The sequence below is a fragment of the Daktulosphaira vitifoliae genome, unplaced genomic scaffold, assembly GCF_025091365.1.
Source record: "Daktulosphaira vitifoliae isolate Bord-2020 unplaced genomic scaffold, ASM2509136v1 Scaffold_1, whole genome shotgun sequence".
Classification (NCBI taxonomy): Eukaryota; Metazoa; Arthropoda; class Insecta; order Hemiptera; family Phylloxeridae; genus Daktulosphaira; species Daktulosphaira vitifoliae.
Window position 1 is genome coordinate 71,445,180 of NW_026099572.1, and position 23,332 is coordinate 71,468,511.

At 29.0% G+C, this 23,332-nt stretch overlaps 2 protein-coding genes and 1 long non-coding RNA gene across 5 annotated transcripts in view; 1 reads left to right on the forward strand and 2 right to left on the reverse strand.

The window, feature by feature from the left end:
- LOC126907738 (protein let-756) overlaps window positions 1–10,531 on the forward strand; it is a 38,094-nt gene extending 27,563 nt beyond the window's left edge. For all 3 annotated transcript variants that reach the window (XM_050689309.1, XM_050689318.1, XM_050689327.1), the window contains exon 3: window positions 8,036–10,531. In XM_050689309.1, coding sequence (XP_050545266.1) covers window positions 8,036–8,740 — 705 coding nt within the window. In that variant the 3' untranslated portion in view covers window positions 8,741–10,531. The remainder of the gene's footprint in view (window positions 1–8,035) is intronic.
- LOC126907834 (uncharacterized) overlaps window positions 1–23,332 on the reverse strand; it is an 85,950-nt gene that overhangs the window by 37,554 nt on the left and 25,064 nt on the right. The gene's annotated exons all lie outside the window — the stretch shown is intronic.
- Window positions 12,520–23,332, reverse strand: part of LOC126907614 (rho guanine nucleotide exchange factor 17-like) — a 29,261-nt gene continuing 18,448 nt past the window's right edge. Inside the window, exons 5-20 of the mRNA XM_050689020.1 lie at window positions 17,678–17,755; window positions 17,508–17,612; window positions 17,326–17,442; window positions 17,003–17,095; window positions 16,527–16,840; window positions 16,280–16,371; window positions 15,926–16,148; window positions 15,765–15,856; window positions 15,438–15,693; window positions 15,277–15,378; window positions 14,952–15,164; window positions 14,667–14,734; window positions 14,459–14,607; window positions 14,113–14,287; window positions 13,860–14,030; window positions 12,520–13,739 (exon numbers count right to left, since the gene is read on the reverse strand). Coding sequence (XP_050544977.1) covers window positions 13,507–13,739; window positions 13,860–14,030; window positions 14,113–14,287; window positions 14,459–14,607; window positions 14,667–14,734; window positions 14,952–15,164; window positions 15,277–15,378; window positions 15,438–15,693; window positions 15,765–15,856; window positions 15,926–16,148; window positions 16,280–16,371; window positions 16,527–16,840; window positions 17,003–17,095; window positions 17,326–17,442; window positions 17,508–17,612; window positions 17,678–17,755 — 2,481 coding nt within the window. The 3' untranslated portion in view covers window positions 12,520–13,506. The remainder of the gene's footprint in view (window positions 13,740–13,859; window positions 14,031–14,112; window positions 14,288–14,458; window positions 14,608–14,666; window positions 14,735–14,951; window positions 15,165–15,276; window positions 15,379–15,437; window positions 15,694–15,764; window positions 15,857–15,925; window positions 16,149–16,279; window positions 16,372–16,526; window positions 16,841–17,002; window positions 17,096–17,325; window positions 17,443–17,507; window positions 17,613–17,677; window positions 17,756–23,332) is intronic.

The window sequence follows — 23,332 nt, forward strand, 5'->3', positions numbered from 1 at the left end:
TTTTTTTTTTTTTTTTTGAGGGAGATTTTTCATCTCAAATTATAGACGTAACTCGTGGTATTTATTTAAAATATAATTTTTATTGCAATAAAATTTCAGAAATACAAAATTTGTTAAAATTTACGATTCGATAATTGCTAAACAAATAATACCAGTGATGGTATGATTTCAAAAAACTCGTTTTTAAATATTCACTGTTAGATTTAAATGTTCATTAGAACCGTATTGCATTTTTAATTTAAGGTTATAAATTAATTAAGTTTAATTTACAATAAAATGTCATGTAAAGAATGATATTTATTAATTGACAGTGTAATTATACTGTGTTGTGTAGGTGAATTAGGTAAAAAATAAACACACGTAAGAAAAATCACAGTGTTTAAAGAAACTAATGTAAAACACTTTGCTGGATCACTTTCAGAATATTCTGACAGACAAGAATTAATTAAATGTTATTTTAAATTGTATATATGTTCATCCTAATCTCAGTCTTACAATGGTAATAGTAAAAAATGTGCGTGTTCAGTTCAATTATTACGCCATTTTAAGTTATTATTAAATTTTAATTTAAAGAACATATAATTATTTCGTTTAAACTATAGGAATAAGCGTGCGAAATATTTAGTTTGTTTTGACTTTTTGAAATATACACAAGGGTTATCGTATTGATTGATTATATTTTATGTTAGCTCTTATCTAGACAAGACAATACATTTGTAACACAAAAAAATTTGTTAAACAATCTATGGCCCACAGCTATGAAGTAGTAATAAATTAATTGACTGTTCAATTCTCAACGGGTCATAATATTTATAGGAAATAAATTAAAATAAGAAAGGTGCCACTTTAAAAGGAAGTAACTCTTATAGTTAAAAGTGTTCAGTGGATTGGAATGTAAGATAGTAGGCGAGGGATAAGAATATTATGGTTGTAGTGAAGATTAATGATAAGTGCTCATTGTTACTTACAAGTGTATGCATAGGAGTTTTGAATGTTATTGATAGAGTAAAATGTGAACAGAATCAAGATTAGTTCAAATCTAGTAACACCACCTTTGGTTTTAGATGAATGAGTGAGTAAATATCTTAAAATAACTAAGTAAGCGCATAGCCACATAGAATTTTGCGATGGGACGACTATCAAGATGAAAGATTTTACTTGTTTTATGAGTCAAAATAACGCATTCTAGTTTTATATGTAAAAAACCTTGTCAAGAATTTTACGTGTATTGCAGAATATGCTGAATAAAGAGATATATTTGGAATCATTCAGATTTTATACAAAATATCTCAATGAAACCTTTTGTACTATAGTAATCTTAGAGATTGAATACTAAATCGAATACATATCATAATACAGATTTAAGGGTTCTTCTTTTATGATTTAATTAATTTATCACGGCTAGGCGTTTTGGTCAAATAGGGAAATGAGTTTACACGAGACCGAATTTGATAGTTACAACATTTTACATTTCTAAATTAACCGCGACAGCTCGACAAGATGCAGTCATGTGAGGTGTCTGAAGATCATGCGCTTTAACCGTATTGTTTTTAATACTTATGTATTGTGTTGCTTCAATTGCTAACGAGATAGCATCTCGTTGATCTAATGACCGTAAGGGGTGGGCACCGAGCGCGGCGGAACCGATCAAAGAATACTTAACCAGGGTCGTCTCAGTACAGTTCCAAATTAAAACGTTTCGAAATTCTATCGACCTCTCGTGTCTTGTTTTTTCTAAATCTCCTGTGCTCTCACACGATTTCCGATGTCCTTCTCCGCCTTGTCTCCAGCCTCGTGGCCGTGTACATGTGCTTGTATCGCTTAATCGAGAGGCTCCGAATTATACTATATTGTGTTCAATACTAGTATTTATTGCCACCTACAAATATACGGTTCGGTAAAAGCAAACGGCTGACCATAATTTTTACCACCTTGACAGTAATAGGGTGTGCCGACCAAATTAACCGGTACGGCTCATTCGATATCCAACGGAGTGTTGTTTACGGTTTTATTTTTACTAAAAAAAAAAACTTATATAAATATTATGCGCCGAGGGTTTTTATTTTATTTTTTATTTTTTCGTTAAACAAACAGAGTCTTTCACACCAATTTATTACAGCAACAAAAAGAACACGCCGCGGTGGTCGGTATTCAGACTTTATCGTTTTCATCCCCCGTGATAATATTTTAGGGAGTTAAAAGTCATTTCTTATGTCAACCGGCCGTGTAGGACTGGGTTAAATGTTCATCGTGTAGACAAGCCGAATATCCAAAGAGTACATTGCTATCGTTACAATAGTGTGACAAATTAACGTATTATTAAAATGATCGTGTTTGGAGAAATGGTGTGCAATAAATAAGTTTTTATTATGAATACAATGATTCGGTACGTGCGACGCCAGCAGCCTCATAGTTCGCTGTAGTGATTTACAATGGGGATATTTTTTATACGGACTGCGATCGTTAATCATCGCGTGGGCTCATTAACGAAGTACGCGGTTGATTTACATATGTTTGAAAATTGTGGCAAATTTCAATGGACGTCGAGCTTACGTAGTTCAGTTATTTCTCGACTACCATTTAATGCGATAAAAAAAAGTAATATTATTTTAGGAAATTGAAAGATTTTTAGTCGGCATATGCGTGTTGGTGTATATTTTATTATAATAAATAAGGTAATACATAATTAGTAAAAAATATATAAATCGACCTTGAAATAAAACGTAAAAATAACCCAACTAATACATTTTCAGCTTAAAGACATTTAGTACCCTCAAGGACGACAGTGTTTCAGCTTCGGTCCAATGACAGTACAACTATTAATAAAACCACAATTAAATATTATATCAGTGATATTGCAATGGCCGAATTATTTTGAAACGCATTTGTTATAATTAGCCGAAATCAATTAGTATATCGATTATTCGTACATACGATAATTCAATTTATGTTTTACTTGTGTTTCATGGACAGTTTTAACACTTAGAACCCAACCTTGGGGTACTACCTATTTAACACTTGCGTTTTCTCTTTGACTTTATTTACTCGGCATTTATGACTCACACTAAAATATGTTCACACCTTAAACACCTGAGAAAATCTAAGTTTCTTCGTCAACAAACGCGCACGTGTAAAGTCAAGAAGCAAATAATGGCGCTTAATAGATCTGCCATACACTTGTAGGTGACCCACGTAGATATATCGATTTCAAAAAGGATATTTCAAACAAGTCCGCGTCGTGTGTGTGTACAACTACACAAATAGTGCAACCGGAACCGGAAAGGACCTCGTTTCTTTTTTCGACAAACAGGATCGAACCTTTTTCGGTAATCGGGACCTCAATACGTAATAAAGTTTAAAAAAATCATCTGAATCATATGAATTTCGTCAAATATTTTTTATTTGGATGACAAAGCTCGCTGGATATCTTCAACAGAAAGGCTACGGGGTCGGTGCGAATAGTTATCAAGTAAATGACAACACGTCAACGTTATAAAACACTTATCATAATTGGCAAAACGATTAACACACCGACCTCCTAAACAGCAGTAACAATAATTAGACTCTTTAGTAAATTTCGCCTTTATGAATTTTAGCGTAATTTGTGTCGTTAAAATTATTTGCCGTTTATGATAAAAAGTAATTTTTATGCTGCTCGCTTGACCGGAGGTTAATGATAATTACGCTAAAAAACAATAAAACAAGCTTACAACTGTTAATTCTATACCCGGTAGTTCACACTAAAAGTATTAAGAAGTAATTTTAATAATCATTCAGTTTTATTTATTGCGTTATTAATAGTTGTGTCTTTTAGTGAATTTTTTATTTCTGACATTTCTAATAGACTCGATGCAAAATTTATTAAACGCCATTTTCATAATCAACAGTCATTCAAATGTTACATTCATCTACTCAATTAATCAACTGAGTCGTTTCTATGAAATAGATACGTTGATTAATTTATTTTTTATTTATGCAAATGCAGTCTATGGGATCGATCACGTCCGCATCGATATGCAATACTGTAAATAAATACTTTGTCTTTGTTATGAGTGTGATTTTCAAAAAAAAAAAAATATTCGTAAACAAGCGTTAGATTTAAATTCGTTAAAAAGTAATAAATTTTAATTAAATTTCGAAGGGTTTCAACAGGTTTTTACACAAACAGTCTCAAATGATTAATAATTATGGTTGGCGATAGATGAACATGTAATTATTGTTGAGATATTAGTTTCAACCTTGTCCAATTGGTTTTCATTAAAAGGGTAAAATGTTTACCAGTAAAAATATAGAATACACGCCTTTAGACCGTGTAAAGTGTTTAGGCGACGAGGGACACAATCTAATGCTTATGACTTAGGTGAGGACTTGTCGGTAAGGTTGTCGTATAATATTTTTCCATCCCTTATCTTATGTCTATCTACTGAAATGAACATTGTCACTTCGTAGCGCGTGTGAAGAATATCATTAGATTAACGGCCCACCGAGCCGTTGGTGTAAAAACCGAACAAACACAGCAAGAAACTGTGCAGTGCTTCACTTGTAGAGAAATGGCGTTCAAATTAGTACGTTTGTTTCGACATTTCACTTCAAACTACATTACTCGGACAGTCAATATTGCATGTTAATTAGGTAACTGCAAGTTGCGGTTGAGTTTATGTACTGAAAAAACCGGCAGTGGATGCAATCAATGCGTGTAATGTTTTTTACCGGTTTGAAATTTATTAGAAACGCAGTCATACTCGGCAGCGACAAAGACGACGTTGCACGTATGGCCAAAAAATTCATTTGAACACTGAGATTTTTTCATTTTTTATTTTCTCCATAAATCATTTTTATATTGTCGTACGGAACAAGCAAATTTATTATTATTTTTAACCGCTTCCTGGCGATTTAGACAATTTTTTATTCTAGTAAAATGCGGACAATATGCCCACAACTCAATAGTTATTATGTAGTTTTTTTTTTTTCATAAAAACAATCGTCTGGGCGGTTCTATGCATTCATTAAAAAACACATGAATTATTGCTCCCGCAAAAATTAACCCCCACATTTAAACGCTGTACACGACCACCGAGTAAATTTATGAAACATCATTTATTTTCTTTAAACTATTTTTTCGGTGGATTTGACCTCCGCGTGAGTTCAACATTATCGACTGGTGATTTTCCTAAACGTTTATTCTCGTCCAGTGTTGTGCAATTGGTTATTTTAAACCGATTCAAATAAATGTAATAAAAATATATGTGTTGTTCACTATTATCGTAATCAAATAAGCGTAGGCAGCGTTCGGAATACCTATTGGACTCATTCGTCAAGAGTCAGGTAACTCTTGAAGAATACTATTTTTATCTGTAAATCATACATAACTTTTTTTAATGAACCGAGTTTCTCTATTTTAATATTTATAAGGTAGTTAGTTAAACACTTTAAGAAACTGCCTTACTGGTGGTCTATTGATCTGTAATCATTCGACAACCGCAATCATAATCCTTACTTTAATAACTATTTGTTCATCTCACACTTTTACTTTTTATCGGAACGATTATGTTTTAATGTATCAATTAAACTTCAGATACGGATTATAAAACACGTTTAGCGTTTTATTTTAAATCGAAAATGTTGTTTATACGTGTTAAACATTTAGTTTATGTATAATTTGATTTTCTTCCGAGAATTCTATTATAAAAAATGTTTTTAAGAAAATGTCATGTTATATTAAGTAAAATGTAATTAAAATTGAAAATATTTTTCTGACTAGATCTCAGTGTTTAATCATCATCGAGCTCGATTAAAAAAAAAGTAGGTAAAAGAATATTTTCATCTCTTATTTTTATGAATTTGCTAGAAACGTCAAGACTTATTCAATAATATTTATTTTTTTAAACACCTGCTAAATATAAACATTGATGTAGTCAGCCAGACATTTGTGATATTTTGCCAATATTTTACCACATTTTTACGTTTTTATTCAATGCCATTGAGTGTTTTATTTTAATAATAGATAACACCATTAATAAATATTGTAATAGATAATTAAATTAAAATTTATAGATCCTTCACTTTTTATTTGCAGGATCAACATTGATTATTTTATGTTTGTATTATCATGCGTGATCAAATGTTTAATTAGTTTGAAATGGATTATAAAAAAAAAAATTTTAGTAATGACAACTATATCTTAGCTTATTTGGAACTCTATGTACTCTCTAAAAGGTGATCATAAAGAAAATCAACCATCTTTAGCTTAATTATTGTGTGGTGATAATTAAATGTATGTAGTTCCATCTTTATTGAAATTTACATATCTTAACACACATAAATGATAGTTAAATGCCACTTTCAATATCATATTAGCCGTTACAAAATTACAAAACTATTGATGCGTTAAATAATTTGATAAATTATAATTAGTGTAGCTGAAAATGAAGACATTAGGGTGAAATTTAAAGAATTATTATTTGTAGTTGTGTCTAAATAAAAATTTGAAACCATAAAACGTTTGTAAACATTGTCATAACATTATAAACTTTTTAAAGAAAATGCAACGATAAAATTTGTACTAAACATGAATAACACTTGTCAAGGTAGTAAAAATAAATTAATATTTATCCAATGAAATGAATATTATTTAATTTCATAGAAAAATTATTCGTTGAACACGAATTATTTTAATTGAAAACATTTTTCGCCTAATACATTTTTGTTTCATTTAACAAATTTTTTCTGCGGCGAAGAGCTAACCACTCATCCCGGAGTATAAATGGTTAAGAAAACCTCCTCATTTGGGAAAGACCGCTATGGCCCTTAAATGAGCCGAAAAAAAAATGAATTTTTTAATTAGTTTAATACAGAGAAATCTTGTTGTTTTTTGCTTGTATTTGTTACTCTACATATGTTAATTATAATTAAGAATGCAATCAAAATACAAATTCTTTGAGATTTTCAATGACTTTTTTAATTTTTAATATTTGGATCGCTCAATTGANATTTGAAATGGATTATAAAAAAAAAATGTCAGTAATGACAACTATATCTTAACTTATTTGAAACTCTATGTACTCTCTAAAAGGTGATCATAAAGAAAATCTATCATCTTTAGCTTAATTATTGTGTGGTGATATTTAAATGTATGTAGTTCCATCTTTATTGGAATTTACATATCTGAATACACATAAATGATAGTTAAATGCCACTTTCAATATCATGTTAGCCGTTACAAAATTACAAAACTATTGATGCGTTAAATAATTTGATAAATTATAATTTGTATAGCTGAAAATGAAGACATTAGGGTGAAATTTAAAGAATTATTATTTGTAGTTGTGTCTAAATAAAAATTTGAAACCATAAAACGTTTGTAAACATTGTCATAGAAAACATTATAAACTTTTTAAAGAAAATGCAACGATAAAATTTGTACTAAACATGAATAACACTTGTCAAGGTAGTAAAAATAAATTAATATTTATCCAATGAAATGAATATTATTTAATTTCATAGAAAAATTATTCGTTGAACACGAATTATTTTAATTGAAAACATTTTTCGCCTAATACATTTTTGTTTCATTTAACAAATTTTTTCTGCGGCGAAGAGCTAACCACTCATCCCGGAGTATAAATGGTTAAGAAAACCTCCTCATTTGGGAAAGACCGCTATGGCCCTTAAATGAGCCGAAAAAAAGAACAAATTTTTTAATTAGTTTAATACAGAGAAATGTTGTTGTTTTTTGCTTGTATTTGTAACATATTTGTTACTCTACATATGTTAATTTTAATTAAGAATGCAATCAAAATACAAATTCTTTGAGATTTTCAATGACTTTTTTAATTTTTAATATTTGGATCGCTCAATTGAATTTCGAAGCTCAAGACTATTAAAAATATTGACTGATATCTGTAATGCTAAAATTACGATTATTGAGATCTTTGTTGGAGTAATATTACTCTATGGTTGGTACTTAAAAAGTACTGTCTCAACAGCAGCTGGATATTATTTATTATGATAACGGTGTACTAAATTTTTGTTACAGAAAGATTTCGACGAAGAATGTGTGTTCAACGAGATGATCGAACAGAACCATTACAACACTTACTCGTCGGCCAAGTACACTAACGATCGACGGACACTGTACTTGGCGCTCAACAAGCGCGGGACGCCCCGTAAGGTGCATGTTAAAGCTAACGCGCCCCTGGGGAAATTGTCCACGTACACTCGAGTACTCACACAGCCGGTGCCCGTGCAACGGGTGGACGAATTGCTGGCGTCCAGGAGGCCAGTGGGCGATTGGCCGATACACGGGCTACGGCACCATCACGTGTGCCCGCCTCATGTGGGTCCTCCTTTGACAAAGCACAAAAATAAGCAGCGAAAGTGCGGCAACAGCAAATTTAACGGTCGGCGGAAGAAGGACGAGATGATCGGTGGCAGCAAAGGTAATAGAGAGGACGAAGACTGCAAGAAAAACCGGTGCGACGACGTGAGCCACAGAAAGGTGGACACGTCCGGCCGGAAAAAGAATTTGGGCACGTCGGCTAAGAAGTCCGGAACCACGGCTAAAAGCAAGGGCAAGGCAAAAAAAACCGAACCCGAACCGGTAATGCCTCCTGAGCCGGTAGTGGTGCCAGTCGCAGTGGTCACCACTGTCGTGCCATCGCAATTGGACGACGACGACGTAGATGCCGACGCGCCGGCCACAGCTCCGTCAGACGAGTTCCTAGAATCTAACGAGAATTAGAACATTATTAATATTATTTTAACACTGTACTGCTTTATTATATTTTTTCTATGATTATTTTTAGAATGTAATTTTGTATGCATGAAATTGTTTTTAAATAATTCGCCCGTGTCTTTGAGTGCACAAATCACTTTTTACTGTCAAACGATATAGTGTTGTCGATTATTTATGGTATTCCATTCTATTTTTATTATTATTATTTTTTTTTTTTACTAAAAAAACTGAAGTAACAATTGACCACCTTTTATTATCAAACTCAAGTAAGACTACACTAATAGCATACTTAATGAATGTTATTTAACTTACATTGAATTATTTACATCGCTCAAAATACCTAAATTTGCTCCATAACTAATTGTAGTAAATTATATAAAAAAAAAAAAAATAAGTATTTGCGGCTGACGCCTTGTGGTATTAGTGAACGTTCAGTATTTTCATCAAATTACTCACTTATTCTAAGAAAAACAGTAACTGTTTGTTCACTAAATGAATTGATAAGTAAACTTTGTATAAAAAAAATTCATTTAAACTTCACTAATCACGTCACATTATTTGGTTGTTATAGAAACCTCTTAGAAAATTAATTAATGCCTAAATAATTTATTTTAAATTAAAACATGCCAGAAAAGTGTACTTTGATTTAGTTATTTAGTTGATTTAAAGAATTGGCCGTTTGTACGTCCTTTTAATTTTTTTAAGCTTCAACATAATGTTTACATGTTTTAAGCAAACGTGTTTACATTCCACATGAAAAAAGAATTGCGCTTGTTAGAAGGAAACGTAAAAATTATGTTGACGTTAAAAAATGAAGTCATAAAGTCATATATTTGTGCATTGAACTCATTACGTCACAAGTGAAAAACGACGTAATATTTTCAACGCTAAAAAGGAAAAATCTTTTGTACAAAAATTAAGTCATTTATTATTTTTTACCATTTAGGTTTCCTACACTGTACAAATTTATGTATACATAAAATATATATGACAATTATAACGCTAATGTCTTTTTATAGTTAAAATTATGAGCCTGACTAGTTTAATAATACAATTTTTATTTATTGTTTTATTTGTCATCGTGTAATGTGAAATATTTTTATTAATAGTTTTAATGTAGGCAGAATCAATTGCTGTTGATAACTATTTTAATTAATCTGACATTTGTATTTCTATAATCACTGCTCTTGTATAAATAATTAAGAAAAAAGTCCGTAAATTTGAATCTGACAAACGTTTTGTTATAAACTTATTTTATATTTCTATCTCTTTTCCTGTTAAGCCAATTATAATTGTAAACTTTGATACACAAAAAATAATGAATATTTAAATAAACTAAAATTAAATATGTAAACACAGCATCTTTAAATTTTGTTGAAATAAATGAACTATTTGTATTTTTAATACAAGCCCTAACTTAAAAATGGACTTATAAGTTATTTTTAATTATAAAAATTAAATTTTGTTTAGATAGTTAAATATTCATTTTTTTCTGTCATCGAAGATTGCCAAAGTTCAATTAAATTGTCACAATGAAATTTCTCATAAACTTGTACATTTTCAATCATACGTTAATTGTAATTGGTTATTGTTTTATCTTTATACCTACAGTGCTACCATTTATATGTTCCCAAAATAATCGTTTGTTAATTTTATATTATGATAATGATGTTAGCAATAATGTTGTAACCAAGGAATTGTGAATGAAATCAAAATTTTTAAATGTGTAAATACCTAATTATAATAATATGACTTTTTTTAATAAACGCCAGTATTTGCGTATTTATGTACAAACTACGAGAATCGTGTAATTTTTTTCATTTTATAAAAAGAAACCTATTTAAAGATTTAGCTACTGATTAGTAAGCAATTGAAAAATACACAAAAGCAAAACGATCATTAGTGCGGTTTAGTGGTAAGTGCGTTATACATCATGTTTTCTCTACTTTATTGACTGCATAACACACGAATGTCTTCTAAATGACAATCACTTGACTTTATGTTTTATAAATAGACGTCTGTTCGTAATTGGCTGTACACCGATGCAATCCAAGTGCATTCAGTAGGTATTCAGGGACCGTGGCGTCAAGTGTAATTCATTTACAAATATTCTGATGTGTTTAGAGTGTGTTTTAATATCAGACCATATACTATTAACAATTAATTTTTTTGCCACATTGTTAATGTTAATTAACAATGTGGCAATAGTCACGGGTTAGTCAGTTAGTCGAGATTGAAACCTTCACTACAATAAAAACACATAACATCAAAAAAAGAACACGAAAAAACCAAAAAAAAGGTCAACCTGAAATTCCTTCAGACGTAATTTTTTCATGTTGCAATATACTCCATTGCTTGTGTCAGTTATAAAATTAATATTTACAGAGTGCTGCTCAAATACAACTCCATTTAGTTGTTACGAAGCATTAATTGATAAATGTATTCTCTTTTAATAAACAATAAATGTTGTTTTTGTTATTTTTATGGACTAAAATTTTCGCACATTCTCGTTATTCACATAAATTTGTTGTGTTAATAATTTTTCTACATAATATATAATTATAAGAGACATTTAGACTACAATTTATAGTATAATATACTCTATCTCCAAGGCTATCAAACAACATTTATATTGTATCTATCCACAGTAACACTGTACATAGTAAACAAAACAATAAATAGGTGTTAAAATGGGTTCTTTTGGTAAACATTCAGACATAGTTTATCGTAATTATACTATAATTATCCTACCACCAATAAAAATAATTGATTTCATTACTCGGACGACAATTTCCAAAAGCAATCTTTCATTGTCTTTTGGATGATCTTTGAAGTGTGAGATTAAGATCTAGATTATACTAATCGATTCTGTTTTATATGTAGAATGGGTTTATGGCAACAGAGTTCCAAACCTAAAACAATAAATAACTTTTTTTCTATATTTAATCAAATGAATTGAACGGATAAAAAAATAGAAATGTGAAACAATAAAACTTCCAAATACGATTTAAAATATTTTTAATACTATATATTACCCTCCGGATTCCAAAATGACTTGTGTGTCGATTACTGTCTTAAAAAACTATTAAAAAGGCAAGTGTTGATAATAAATTACCTATCTGTATAAAACCGCAATTATAAATAGTTAAAAATAATTTTACTTCATGCGTGTCGTACTTGAATTATTCGAGTAACTAATAACATCATTCATCAGGTACAACTAAATATTTAAATTTACACGGGTTAAGGTGTAACATAAGTAACCTGAAATCAGCGGTTCGGTTAATGGTTAAAACACATTCTTACTAATAAGAAGAATGTAATTTCCAAACGAAATCTAATTTTCATCAATTTATTTACTGTTGGAAAGATGTGTAGCTTGTTGATAGTCTTTAAACGTACAACATGATATGTCGTATTAAAATGAAATTTTTTTCTTTTAACGATTATTTATAATTATTTTTTTGTTTATTATCAATTTACTTTTGCTAATAATATTGTAATGTTTACCTCATTTCAAAAAAATAATTTTTAAAATAAAATACATGTTTTATTGAAGTAAAAGGTAAGTGTTTGTGCGAAGTTTTTGAATTTCAACATGCTAATTATTTTATTAGAATAGAATATTAGTTTGTATGATTATAACTTGTTTATATAAAATAAATTATTCAAAGTTCTAGTTAAGTATACTATTTTTAATGAGCAAAACACTTTCAATATTGTTTTTAGGATAAAAAAAATGTGACATCATAATTTCTTTCGTATATTGGTTTTATTTGATTATCTATAATTTAATATACAATAACAATTTGGTAACAAATGCATTTTGCTTTAAATAAATATTTGTTTGAAATACAAAACAATACAATAAATATTATAAACAAAATAGAAACGAATATTTATATTTTATAAAACAATACAATAATTTAACATATTAATTTTCGATTATAATGATTGTAAACGCACAACACAGTGCAAACCAGGTTAAGAATATTAAATATAACCTATAAAATAGTTTCGTCAAGTAAATATTTTGCACTTGACAAATACTTAAGTGGTTGTTTAATCCATATACAAAAATACTTTCACAAATACACAACTATAGCACATAATTAGTAAAGTACTTTCAATACTGGACAATTGTATAATCAAACGAACTTATTATTATTTTTAACTTTGGCCATTCAATGCAAAATATACAATTTAATTAGTAACTTAGTGTACAAACTATACAAGTTACACTATAAATAATCCAATTTAATAACAAAAACGTTGCTTAGAATTTATTATTTTACATTAAGTTAAGTAATGTATGCAAGACATATATTAGGGCATGAATATTATGATAGCCTTACTCTCAAAATTACGTTTTAAATCTTTGATTAATAAGATTTAATTTTATGTCAAATAATTAAATTAAAATACTTATTAATATCACCGAGTCAATATAAATGAATATTTTAATATCGAGTTAATAAAATAGTTCAAAATACATTGCACAAAATACAATTTTTTACTTCTCAAGTAATTATAAATTAAATAACAATTGAAATATTCTTATATTTTATGGATTATCTGTTTAACGCAACCGTTTCTTTATTTGACTAGCATAGACTTGCTGACTCATAACACATAGGCCAATTTGATCAATTAACTGATGGTATAACACAACTGAATCTTAATGAGATATCGAAAGGAAATGAATCTGTTCAAATAGTTATTCTATAGCCATTTTATCGATAGTTAGTTTTCATGAATTCCAAACTCGGGTTTCAAACGTGCCATAATAATAAATGATTAGTGGAATCTTCGCGACCAGCCACTTCCGAAGCAGCGGTAGATCGGAAATCCTCGTAGCCGTCACCGCCGGATATCAGCAAAAGTTTACCCGGTGAACTGGCCTTTCTCTGATTTAACGATTGACGTCGTTGTTTGGCTAGATTTTGGGGTAAATAACCAACTAACGTCAAAAAACGAACATGACCCGTGTGTCCATGCGGCACTCCTACAAAAAATATTACACAAGCAATTATTTTTTTATATCAAACACTAAAATTGTTAAAGAGAAGGCTCTCTCTGTGCAGTCACGTAGTGTAATTGATTTAAAATAAGTATATTAGCTCACCAATAGGAACAGGAAGTGTTGAAAGTTTAGAAGTGTTAGCCACTATAGCTGGAATGGACATAGTTAGGACGACACCCGCACTTGTGCCGATCCACAAGAGGTCTTTGACCGCTAAAAGAGACGTGACTCGAAGGCACGCCGCTTTGTGTTGTCTTATTATATCATCACAGCCTAAAAAATATTAAAAGTTAAATGCTTAACAATTTTTTTTATTTTATTTTAATTAAAAAATAATAATTTGAAATATTTATACTTGATAACATTTTTGTCACGGCCGGAGCTGTGTTAACTTCAGCTAACACTTCATAAGTGAGGGAATGAACGAGTCTAAGTACAGCTGAGTTCTGCAATGAAAGCCAAACACCCATTCCAGAAACGACCATATTGGTTAGAGAGCGATTGGAATCACCACCGATTACAAACGTATGCTGAAATTTACAAATAAAAATCATTTAAAAATAATAATGATTTTAATATCATAGCAATATTGTGTCAGATATAAAATTAGTGTTATCATAAAGTAATTTTTTTTATAAAGAACTTTAAAAACAAATTAGTATTGTACGATGCAAAAGCTTTATTTTTAAATATATAATTACTTGAAACTGAAGTGTATTCGTATCCAATATTTTTACAGTATTGTGACATGAGCACCACAGTTTATCTCCAACTGGTAGCATTTTCGATACAGGCATAGCAGCCGATCCAACATTAATTGTAACAGGATCAGAAGTATTCCAACTTCCATCTAAAATACAAAAACGAATTAATTCACCTTTTTTCTTTTTTTTAAATTTTAAATCTTACTTGTATCTGGGTAATAGATACAAATGTCCCCGTTTGCCAACGATACGTATGCTCGATTGTTAAAATAACTGTAAAATATAATGCAAATTATTGGTTAAAAACTTATTTTAACTGCTAAAGCAGTTTTATGCTGAACTAGCATCAAGTTAGTTTTTAAACATTTCTTTCATTAAAACATAAAGTACTGATCATTGTAATATATACATATATATATATTTTTATTAGATCCACATCAACTTAATAACAATAAAATGCTGAAATGTAATTTATTTTATTTTTCCTTACATTATACAATGCACTGCTGATCCATGTTGAATTTTCACTTTATTTCGTTTAATTCGTATATTATCCATTGAGTTATAAACGTGTATGCATCCATCTTCTGTTCCTAACCACATGGTGGGTTCACCTTCAAAGTCTACCGAGTCAATAGGGTACATGCCATCAGGGACTTTGTCGTGGTTGATTTCTTTCTCTTCTTCCTCTTCACTTGACGAACTATAAAAAAACAAATTTTAATTTAAAAGACATTTATAATTCCATATTAAAATTATTAAATTTAATCAATAATTTTTTATTAAATATGTGTTTTTATATAATCAATAAATACCTATCCAATTTGATATCAGGTCCTGTTCGATCGGTGTCTTCTATCGATATACTAATTTCAGTATTATTACTCTGGTCGTCTTTATTGAGTTCACTATTTTGACTAAGTAAAAAAAAGAACGATTAACATCGCAATGTTTAAATTTTTTTAAATAAACTTACTCAACGCGTTGGGGGGCTGGAATTGATGTAACACACAGTATTCTTGCGTTACAGACTCCGTTACACGAAGTTACTGTAGGTTCAGGATATAAACTCAAAACACATACTTGCCCAACATATCCATCACTGTTGCATACCCACACGTCCCTTTGGTTTAATGCTGGAGCTGCACAAGTAAATTGTAGACCAGCTCTGGTTTTCCTAATGGGTACTGGTCCAACAAAATCAGCATTCGGTCTTCGGTCGGTCGAGAGAACTAAAATTATAATTTCAAAATGACGTATCTAAATATAAATTAAATTTTATTATATATGTCAAATTAAATACCAAGTTTTTGTTTAGCTTCAGTAAACGATTCTTCCCAGTTGGTTCTTTTTTCCGGTTTAGAAAACATAATTGATATTGTCTCCGTACCATTCCTGATAATCAAATATAAGCATAGTATTTGACTATGAAAATGTGAAAAATAAATTCAAGATTCTACAAACCTAGTATGCAAATTTAATTCCAAATAACATAGTTGAGTATCACTAGCTTGTCGTTCGGAAAGTTGTTTGTTGACAGCGCTTAGCATGTCTTTAATAGAGTCCTCTAGTTGACCGTGTGGACAATGCAACATCGATACCATATCAGTCATTTGTGTCAACGTAGATATATCCTCTGACAAGTACTCCATCTCACGAAGCATACGTCTTACATTGTCGTCTTTGACTAACAAAAAAATAAAATGACGAACTTATTATGATAGACGACCATTTTCATATCTAGGAAATGTATGAAGACATATTGCTTCATATGTTGTCACGAGATTTTTCTAATATATTTCATTTATTTTAAAATACCTTTGACTATTTCGACATCATCCAATGGTATTTTCATAAGTAGTTTGTACTTGTTTGCTTCTAAATTGCTCACTATACTATTCGGTGACGTTCTAAAAAATAATAAAATGATAAATTAATTAAAATATTGAGTTTAAAATGTATTTTAAAATGAAAAGTTTCTTTTATTTCTTTAAGCAAAAGATTTGATAAAAAATAGATTATTTCTGTCAAAATTATAGGTTACAATTAAATATTATTTATTTACGTTGAAGGTTTCCTTATAGTTCCACTTTTCTTTTTAATGCTAGTAACTATCAACAAATCAGAAAACAAAAACAAAGCCCTTTCTTTTCGATTCATTGATTGCCCAGAAACTATGGTCACTAAATCGTGCCTTAGGAATGTTCGGTCGGTGGCTGCGAGGTGTATTAGCCCATCAATAAGTGATTCAATTTGTTCGAGTTCCATGTTATCTTTTTCGGTACAATTTATTTTTACAGCCATTTCATGTACTTGTTTTTGTGACTCGATTAAAGACTCATGATCAGGATGCGTAGACTCAGTGTGCTTTAGTAACGTCTAAAATACATTCATACAAATTTTTATTTACTACGTCCTCCCATTCATAAATAAAGTATAAAACGTTATGTTCTAACTATTATTAAGTAATTTATCACGAAATTTTTAAATAAGTATAAGATTTCAGTAAGGTTTAACATTCAATTTAACTTGATAATTTACCTGAATTAAAAGTTCGTATCGCGGTATTCTTTGAACAGGCATAATGAGTAATGAATCTAAGGCCAATTTTCCTTTATGTTCTCGGGCAGTAGACTATACAAATAAAATAAAATAATCAATATTATAATTTTAGTTGATAATTTAATGGTTTAAAAATTCATATAAGGTTTATTTTGAATAAAATATTTTTGATAAATAAATAAACGAAAGTTTCAATTGTTTGTGCATTTAATTAGTATTAAATATATCATAAACTACCATGATATATGTTCCCATTTATTTTTTTGGTTTTTATATTTATCATAATACATTGTATTTAATACCTCTAAATATCTTGCAAAAGCCGGCTTAGAATTACATGTAGCCTTGATGGCTTCTTTGGCTTGTTTCCAATTATTTATAAATGACGTGTAAGAGTCTATCACAGGTTTTTTAGAAAACTAGAAATCACATGTTTATTATTAATATATTGTTGATATCAATCATGATGTAATTCAGTACTAACCATTTCTAACAGTATGTCACCGATTCTCTGGTGTGCATCCCAGATTTCTAGACGTTTGTGTAAGTCTTTTAGGAATTTTTCGTGCTCCATTAGAATTTCTGGTATCTAGGGAAATAAATTCAAACAGTTAGTGAATAGTTCAATTAAACTTTTTTCAGTTAACAACATACTTGGTAAAAAATTTCGTCTGCTACCGATGGTTCTATAAGTATTGAATTTTCGGGGCTCTTTAACGGTAATAGGTACTTCTAAAACAAAAAATATAAAAACGACATATTTACTCAATGATGCTAAATTACTATTTTATATTTATAGAAATGTTTTTATTTTACTGAATTAAAAACTTAGTTTTTAAATAATGTCAAATAAAAATTCTATTGTATAATTGAATTTTCAATACTTACACCCAAAGAAAAACATCAATCAATTTTGATAGAGAAATTTTATCAAGGGTTTATAATAATATTTTATTATACGAACAAAATAATTATTCTTATAAATAATTATTGTTCAAGACAAGAAAAAAAACTATCATATTGATAAATATATCATAGGTTCAATAGTAATGATATATTTATCAAATTGAACAATGAATTTATTATATAAAGGTTTTTCTCTGGGTGTATGAATAAATGACAAAATTCGACCGTTTACGTATTTAAGAAGAATTTTTTAAAATCTATCATTTTTGGGATAGCGATTTTAAAATATTCGTGTATTAATGTAATATTATTGCTTCATATTTCCTATTGCTATTCAAGTAACAGTTGTAAGAGAGGTCCCCTTTGGAGAATAATGAATATTAAAGAAAAAAAATACCTTTATCCACTAAAACTTTTCTTTAACTTTTTATACGTGCATACTGCACTGATTTATAAATCTAGTATAGATTTATAAATCAATTACTCATCAAATATTTTACTTGGTTTCAAAAAATATTTTTCTGGGTGCATTAAGAAAATCATATGGTAATACCAAGAGCTATAAAGTTTTTTATCGTTTTACAATGATCTAAGATTAACCAGAGTGGAAAATATTACAATGCTCATAAAAGTTCGTACAACTAGAGTGGTACCGATTCAACTGAGAAATTATTTTTATGTTAATTTAAAAATAAATTGTCATTTTTACAATAAAAAGTTATTGGCCGAGCGAAAATTGACCTTTGTGTGTGACATCGTCAATCTTATTTTACCAACACGTGAGTCTTACGTCGAAAGACTGTCAGGATATATTGAAACAAAACCACATGCTTCGACACTTAATACAATTGCAAGTATACAGGTCAAGTTCGAAGCGGGGCGACGTATTTGGCTCGATATTAAGATTCATAATCGCAAAGCGGTTGCCAAAATAAATAAATTGAAATTAAGTAGGAAGGTTATAACAAAGCCAACTAACGACTTGATATTGAAGGACATTTTAACAACAAAAGAGCTTTTATAGTTCACAAACAAGTTTTACTGGTATTTGGATGAACAACAGTTCCGAAAAAATAAAGACTCTTTCAGAGCCGTTTTCTTTATGAGCAAATAAAAGGTAACTGTCAGCACATTGTACCGATCACAAGTGGTGCTTTCAAGTTTCGGTTAAGTATAATTCTATATAATTTTCACTCGAACGTGTAAGTGTCTTTTATCTTCAAACTCAAAATTTCAAAGTGCTTAAATATGCGTTAAATTCAGTATATTTTCAGCATCCGGCGGTTGTCAAATGCAAGTTGATGACCCTATGGAAAAAGTATCAACGTTAAAAAGTTCATACGCACACGAAATAGGTACTAGTCAAAAGTAGCATTTTTTTAGCATTCATGGTAATGATGGTGGATTCATAAATATAAACGGTGCACAAAATATCGGGTTACTTTGTGGGATTTTAATTATATTGTGAACACGTACTATGCCCAACACTATGTATTTTAATATACTGATAAAGTTGACGATCATATAATAATAATAAAGTAACAATAACGGAGTCTGGTTTGAGGGCTAGAGCCAATTTCAGATTAAAATTCCACATAAACGTCGGAAATTTCAACGTTGTGGCGGATATATTTTTTTCTTCTCTTGTCAGTCTAGTACACTCCATCAGTGTTTTCTCTTTATCTCTCTCTTTTGACTTTCCAGTTGTACACAAACGTGTAATATATTACTATTTTGTCACGTGAATCTGTTGGAATGAGTATATCTGGTTAAATTTATTGAAATGTGCACCCGCGAAACTAGGCCATCACCGTTGCTTCTGTCACTAGACGGCTGTGTAATGCCATTCCAGTCTGACTGGGCAGCAAGAAATAAAATAAACCGCGTTCATTTATTGCTAATAAAACCTTCTAAGCCAAAACTCTCTGTTAGTTTGTTCGTTAAATTTATAACAAGTTATTCTTATAGTCCATTAAAATAATAATAATGACATATTACCTATTATAAAAATGGCTTGTCGTAGATTTCATAGGCTCTCGTGTCAGTAATAAAGATTACACTTGGATTATATTTTTGTATTTATACAGCTTCCATATTTTAATAACTTCATGGCTACGCCGAGATTGCCCAACATGATTGTGTTATTAACAATACAAATATCATAACATCTCGTAATATATAAAACAACTAGTAAAGAAAACAGCTTTGTGCAAATGTAGTTTTTATAGATTTTAATACAAACGAAGAAAGTGTTTTCCCAAGATTTTATCACTATTTTTGGCTATATACACTGATTTACCATCATTAAAAAAATTAGTGAACTTTACTTGACAGTAGTAAGCAATTATTATAATTCACAACGCTAATGTGACATTCAACTTCAAATGATGATCAAGTTCGAAAAAAAATACCACCGCAATTACATTAAATGATATGAAGCTTATGAGAATACACTAGAAACAAATCTTTTTAGAATAGCTAATGTTTGGTGTCTTATGCTCTAGAATCTAATGTTGTTCATTACAATCGTTCAACAGTTTTAAACATAAAAATATAACACGAATTTCATATAAAGTACCACATGGTACTTCCTGACATTGTTGATATTTTGGTTAATACGAATTCCAAGTTTTATATGATGGAATTTATTTGTAGGCGGTAGTGTTATCGCTAAACTCTATAATAAATATACATATTTAACTTTGTTTATCAACACATTTTGCTAATTAATAAAAAAGTTGTAGAATTATCACTGAAAACGAAATAACTTTTTCACAACTATCGTTCTTTACGAATTTACAATTACTGGTTAAGCTTTTGTTTATTTTTAGTTGCCTTTGATTTTATCCACATGCAAAAAATATCAAAATAAATAAAGACTTTCACATTATTAACTTAATAAAGCTAAACAACATTTAGCTTCAGGCTTGTTATATTTTTGGTGGAATTCGCGCTTGTTTTATGTTAAAGATATGTCTAAAAAACGACAACTGGAAATTTTTAGATGTCCGTCGATATTAGAAAAAATTACGAAATTAATTAAGAAGTCCTATTAACGGAATATAATATTTATTGAATGATGAATTTTTTAATGTACTGCAAAATTTGTTATATTCTCAACAGCTACTTTAGAAAAAACAAGGATTATTTATATCATTTTTAAATTGACAGGCTTTTTTTATTAATAAGGTAAATTTTAATTAAAAAAAAATTACTTTTCAACGGTCTAAAGCCTCTTAAAAGTCTGAAGACGTTAAATTTTTCCGAGAAACTTTATTTCTTATGAATAGTTTGTAGATTATAATAAAAAATAACAGCCGTTGAAATAAAGCAAATTATGAAATAATCCGGCAACAGTAATAACATTAAAATATGACTACAGTAGTATCTTTCTGCCTGATACTTGAAATTAATTTATTCAGATGTCACGTAAACATATTTTTATTAACTCAGCGCATTTTTTTAATGAAAAAATTGTTACTTCATTTAAAAAAAAAATAAAACCAAAGGTATGATACATTTGAGTATTCTTAGAACATATTTTCAAGTATTCAATTAAAAAGAGTGTCTTCAGATAGAGACTTTGCTTTTCATGTTACTATTTATAAAACTTTAAAAATGCTTAGTTTTTTAAATAGAAATATAGTACAATTTAAAAATAAAAATTACATAAAATTTTTATATTGCTCTAAGGACGGAAGTAAACATTATCATTTTACGTTATTTAATGGCAACAGTAGCGATTTCTTTTCAATAACGAATAGTAATGTTTGAACAAACTTTTTACAAAAGTGATTATCTTAAATCTTAATTATAAAATGTTAGAAACCTATTCGTATGTTAACTACAGTTGTAAATATTATATACTTTTCTTTTTACGATTTGCCAAAACCTTGTGGGACATCTAATATTAATTATAATTAATGAAATAAATTTGGAAAATAATAATTTTTAATTCCTTTAAACACCACTTTGGTTATCTATGTAGATATTTATTTGTAATATTTTATCAAATATTTTATGTTTTATAAATTTACATTGACAACAATTTTTAACTGATTAAGTAAGACAAAGTTTGGGATTGGTCCGGAAATAACTTAATTCTGTTCGAATATTAACCATAATTTTCGGATTTGTTTTGAAATTGCTTCAATCTAAAATTTTTAGAATCGATAAAAATAATTCTAAGAAAATATTTTGATTTAACACGGCGCATGTTTTATTTTATTCAATCATGTGCATATATGTTTACAATACAAGACACAAAAAAATAAGATATAAATCAGTTGCAAAGTGAATAAGCTGACTATGTGATGTTTTATGATAATTATTGATACCAAATAATTATTTCATTGTTCTAATTAAAAATTAAAAATTCAAACTATTACTTAAACTATTCTATGGGTTATTCACTCGTGATAGATTTATGCATCTCTGCCAAAAAACTTGACTGAATCATCGGACAAACATTTGGCATGAAATTTTCATGAGGAAATGTAATGCGTTGTGATTATGGCCTAGCACAAGTGGTATACCATTCATTAACAAACCATAAGATTAAAAATCACAGTACACACACACGTGTATTTTGTAAACATACTAATGCAATATAGTATTTAGTACAAAAATGATTGATCATACATGACAGACTTTCAAGTAGCCCGTAATTTAATATTATAGGAATAATATAAATCTTCATAAGGATTCAGAATTTTGATAAAAACGATATATTCGTAAAATTAACTTTGTTAAACATTATTAATACTTATTGGCGATCAATATAAAAGTGTATGATTGACGAAGAGTTTGGCAAATATATAAATATATAAATTTTGATGTTGATATTATTAAATTATGAATAGGATTGGATTGCTGTGATGTACAGATTGCACAAAAATCATAATGCCAATGTCACTAGAAACTGTTGACTGCCTTAATTTAGACTCGGAATTAATAGGCGTTATAGGTATTATCAATATATTACACTATAGATCAGTTTATTTAATGTATGACGGTGTAATAGATAATAAAATTAAAGTCTATATTTTTCTATAGATGGCATTCATTAATGAAATTATGAATTGAATCGAGTTTCAAATACTAAATTACAATTCAAAAAACGCAACAATTTTTTAACAAACAAAAATAAATATTTACACTATTAACAATAGTTATAACTGTTGTGATATAATAGACCTTTTTATTGAATAGTTGATAATAACTGCGTTAAAAATGTATCGTTAATATTTTTAGTTTTTTTAGTAGACACATTTTAAATTTAAATGAATCCATCCAGGTTAATTCATGTGATATAACTAAAGAACTATTTATCTTAATAATTGTCCATATCACATTATATATTTATTATTTATCCGTAAAATAACGTTTAATAACAATTATGAA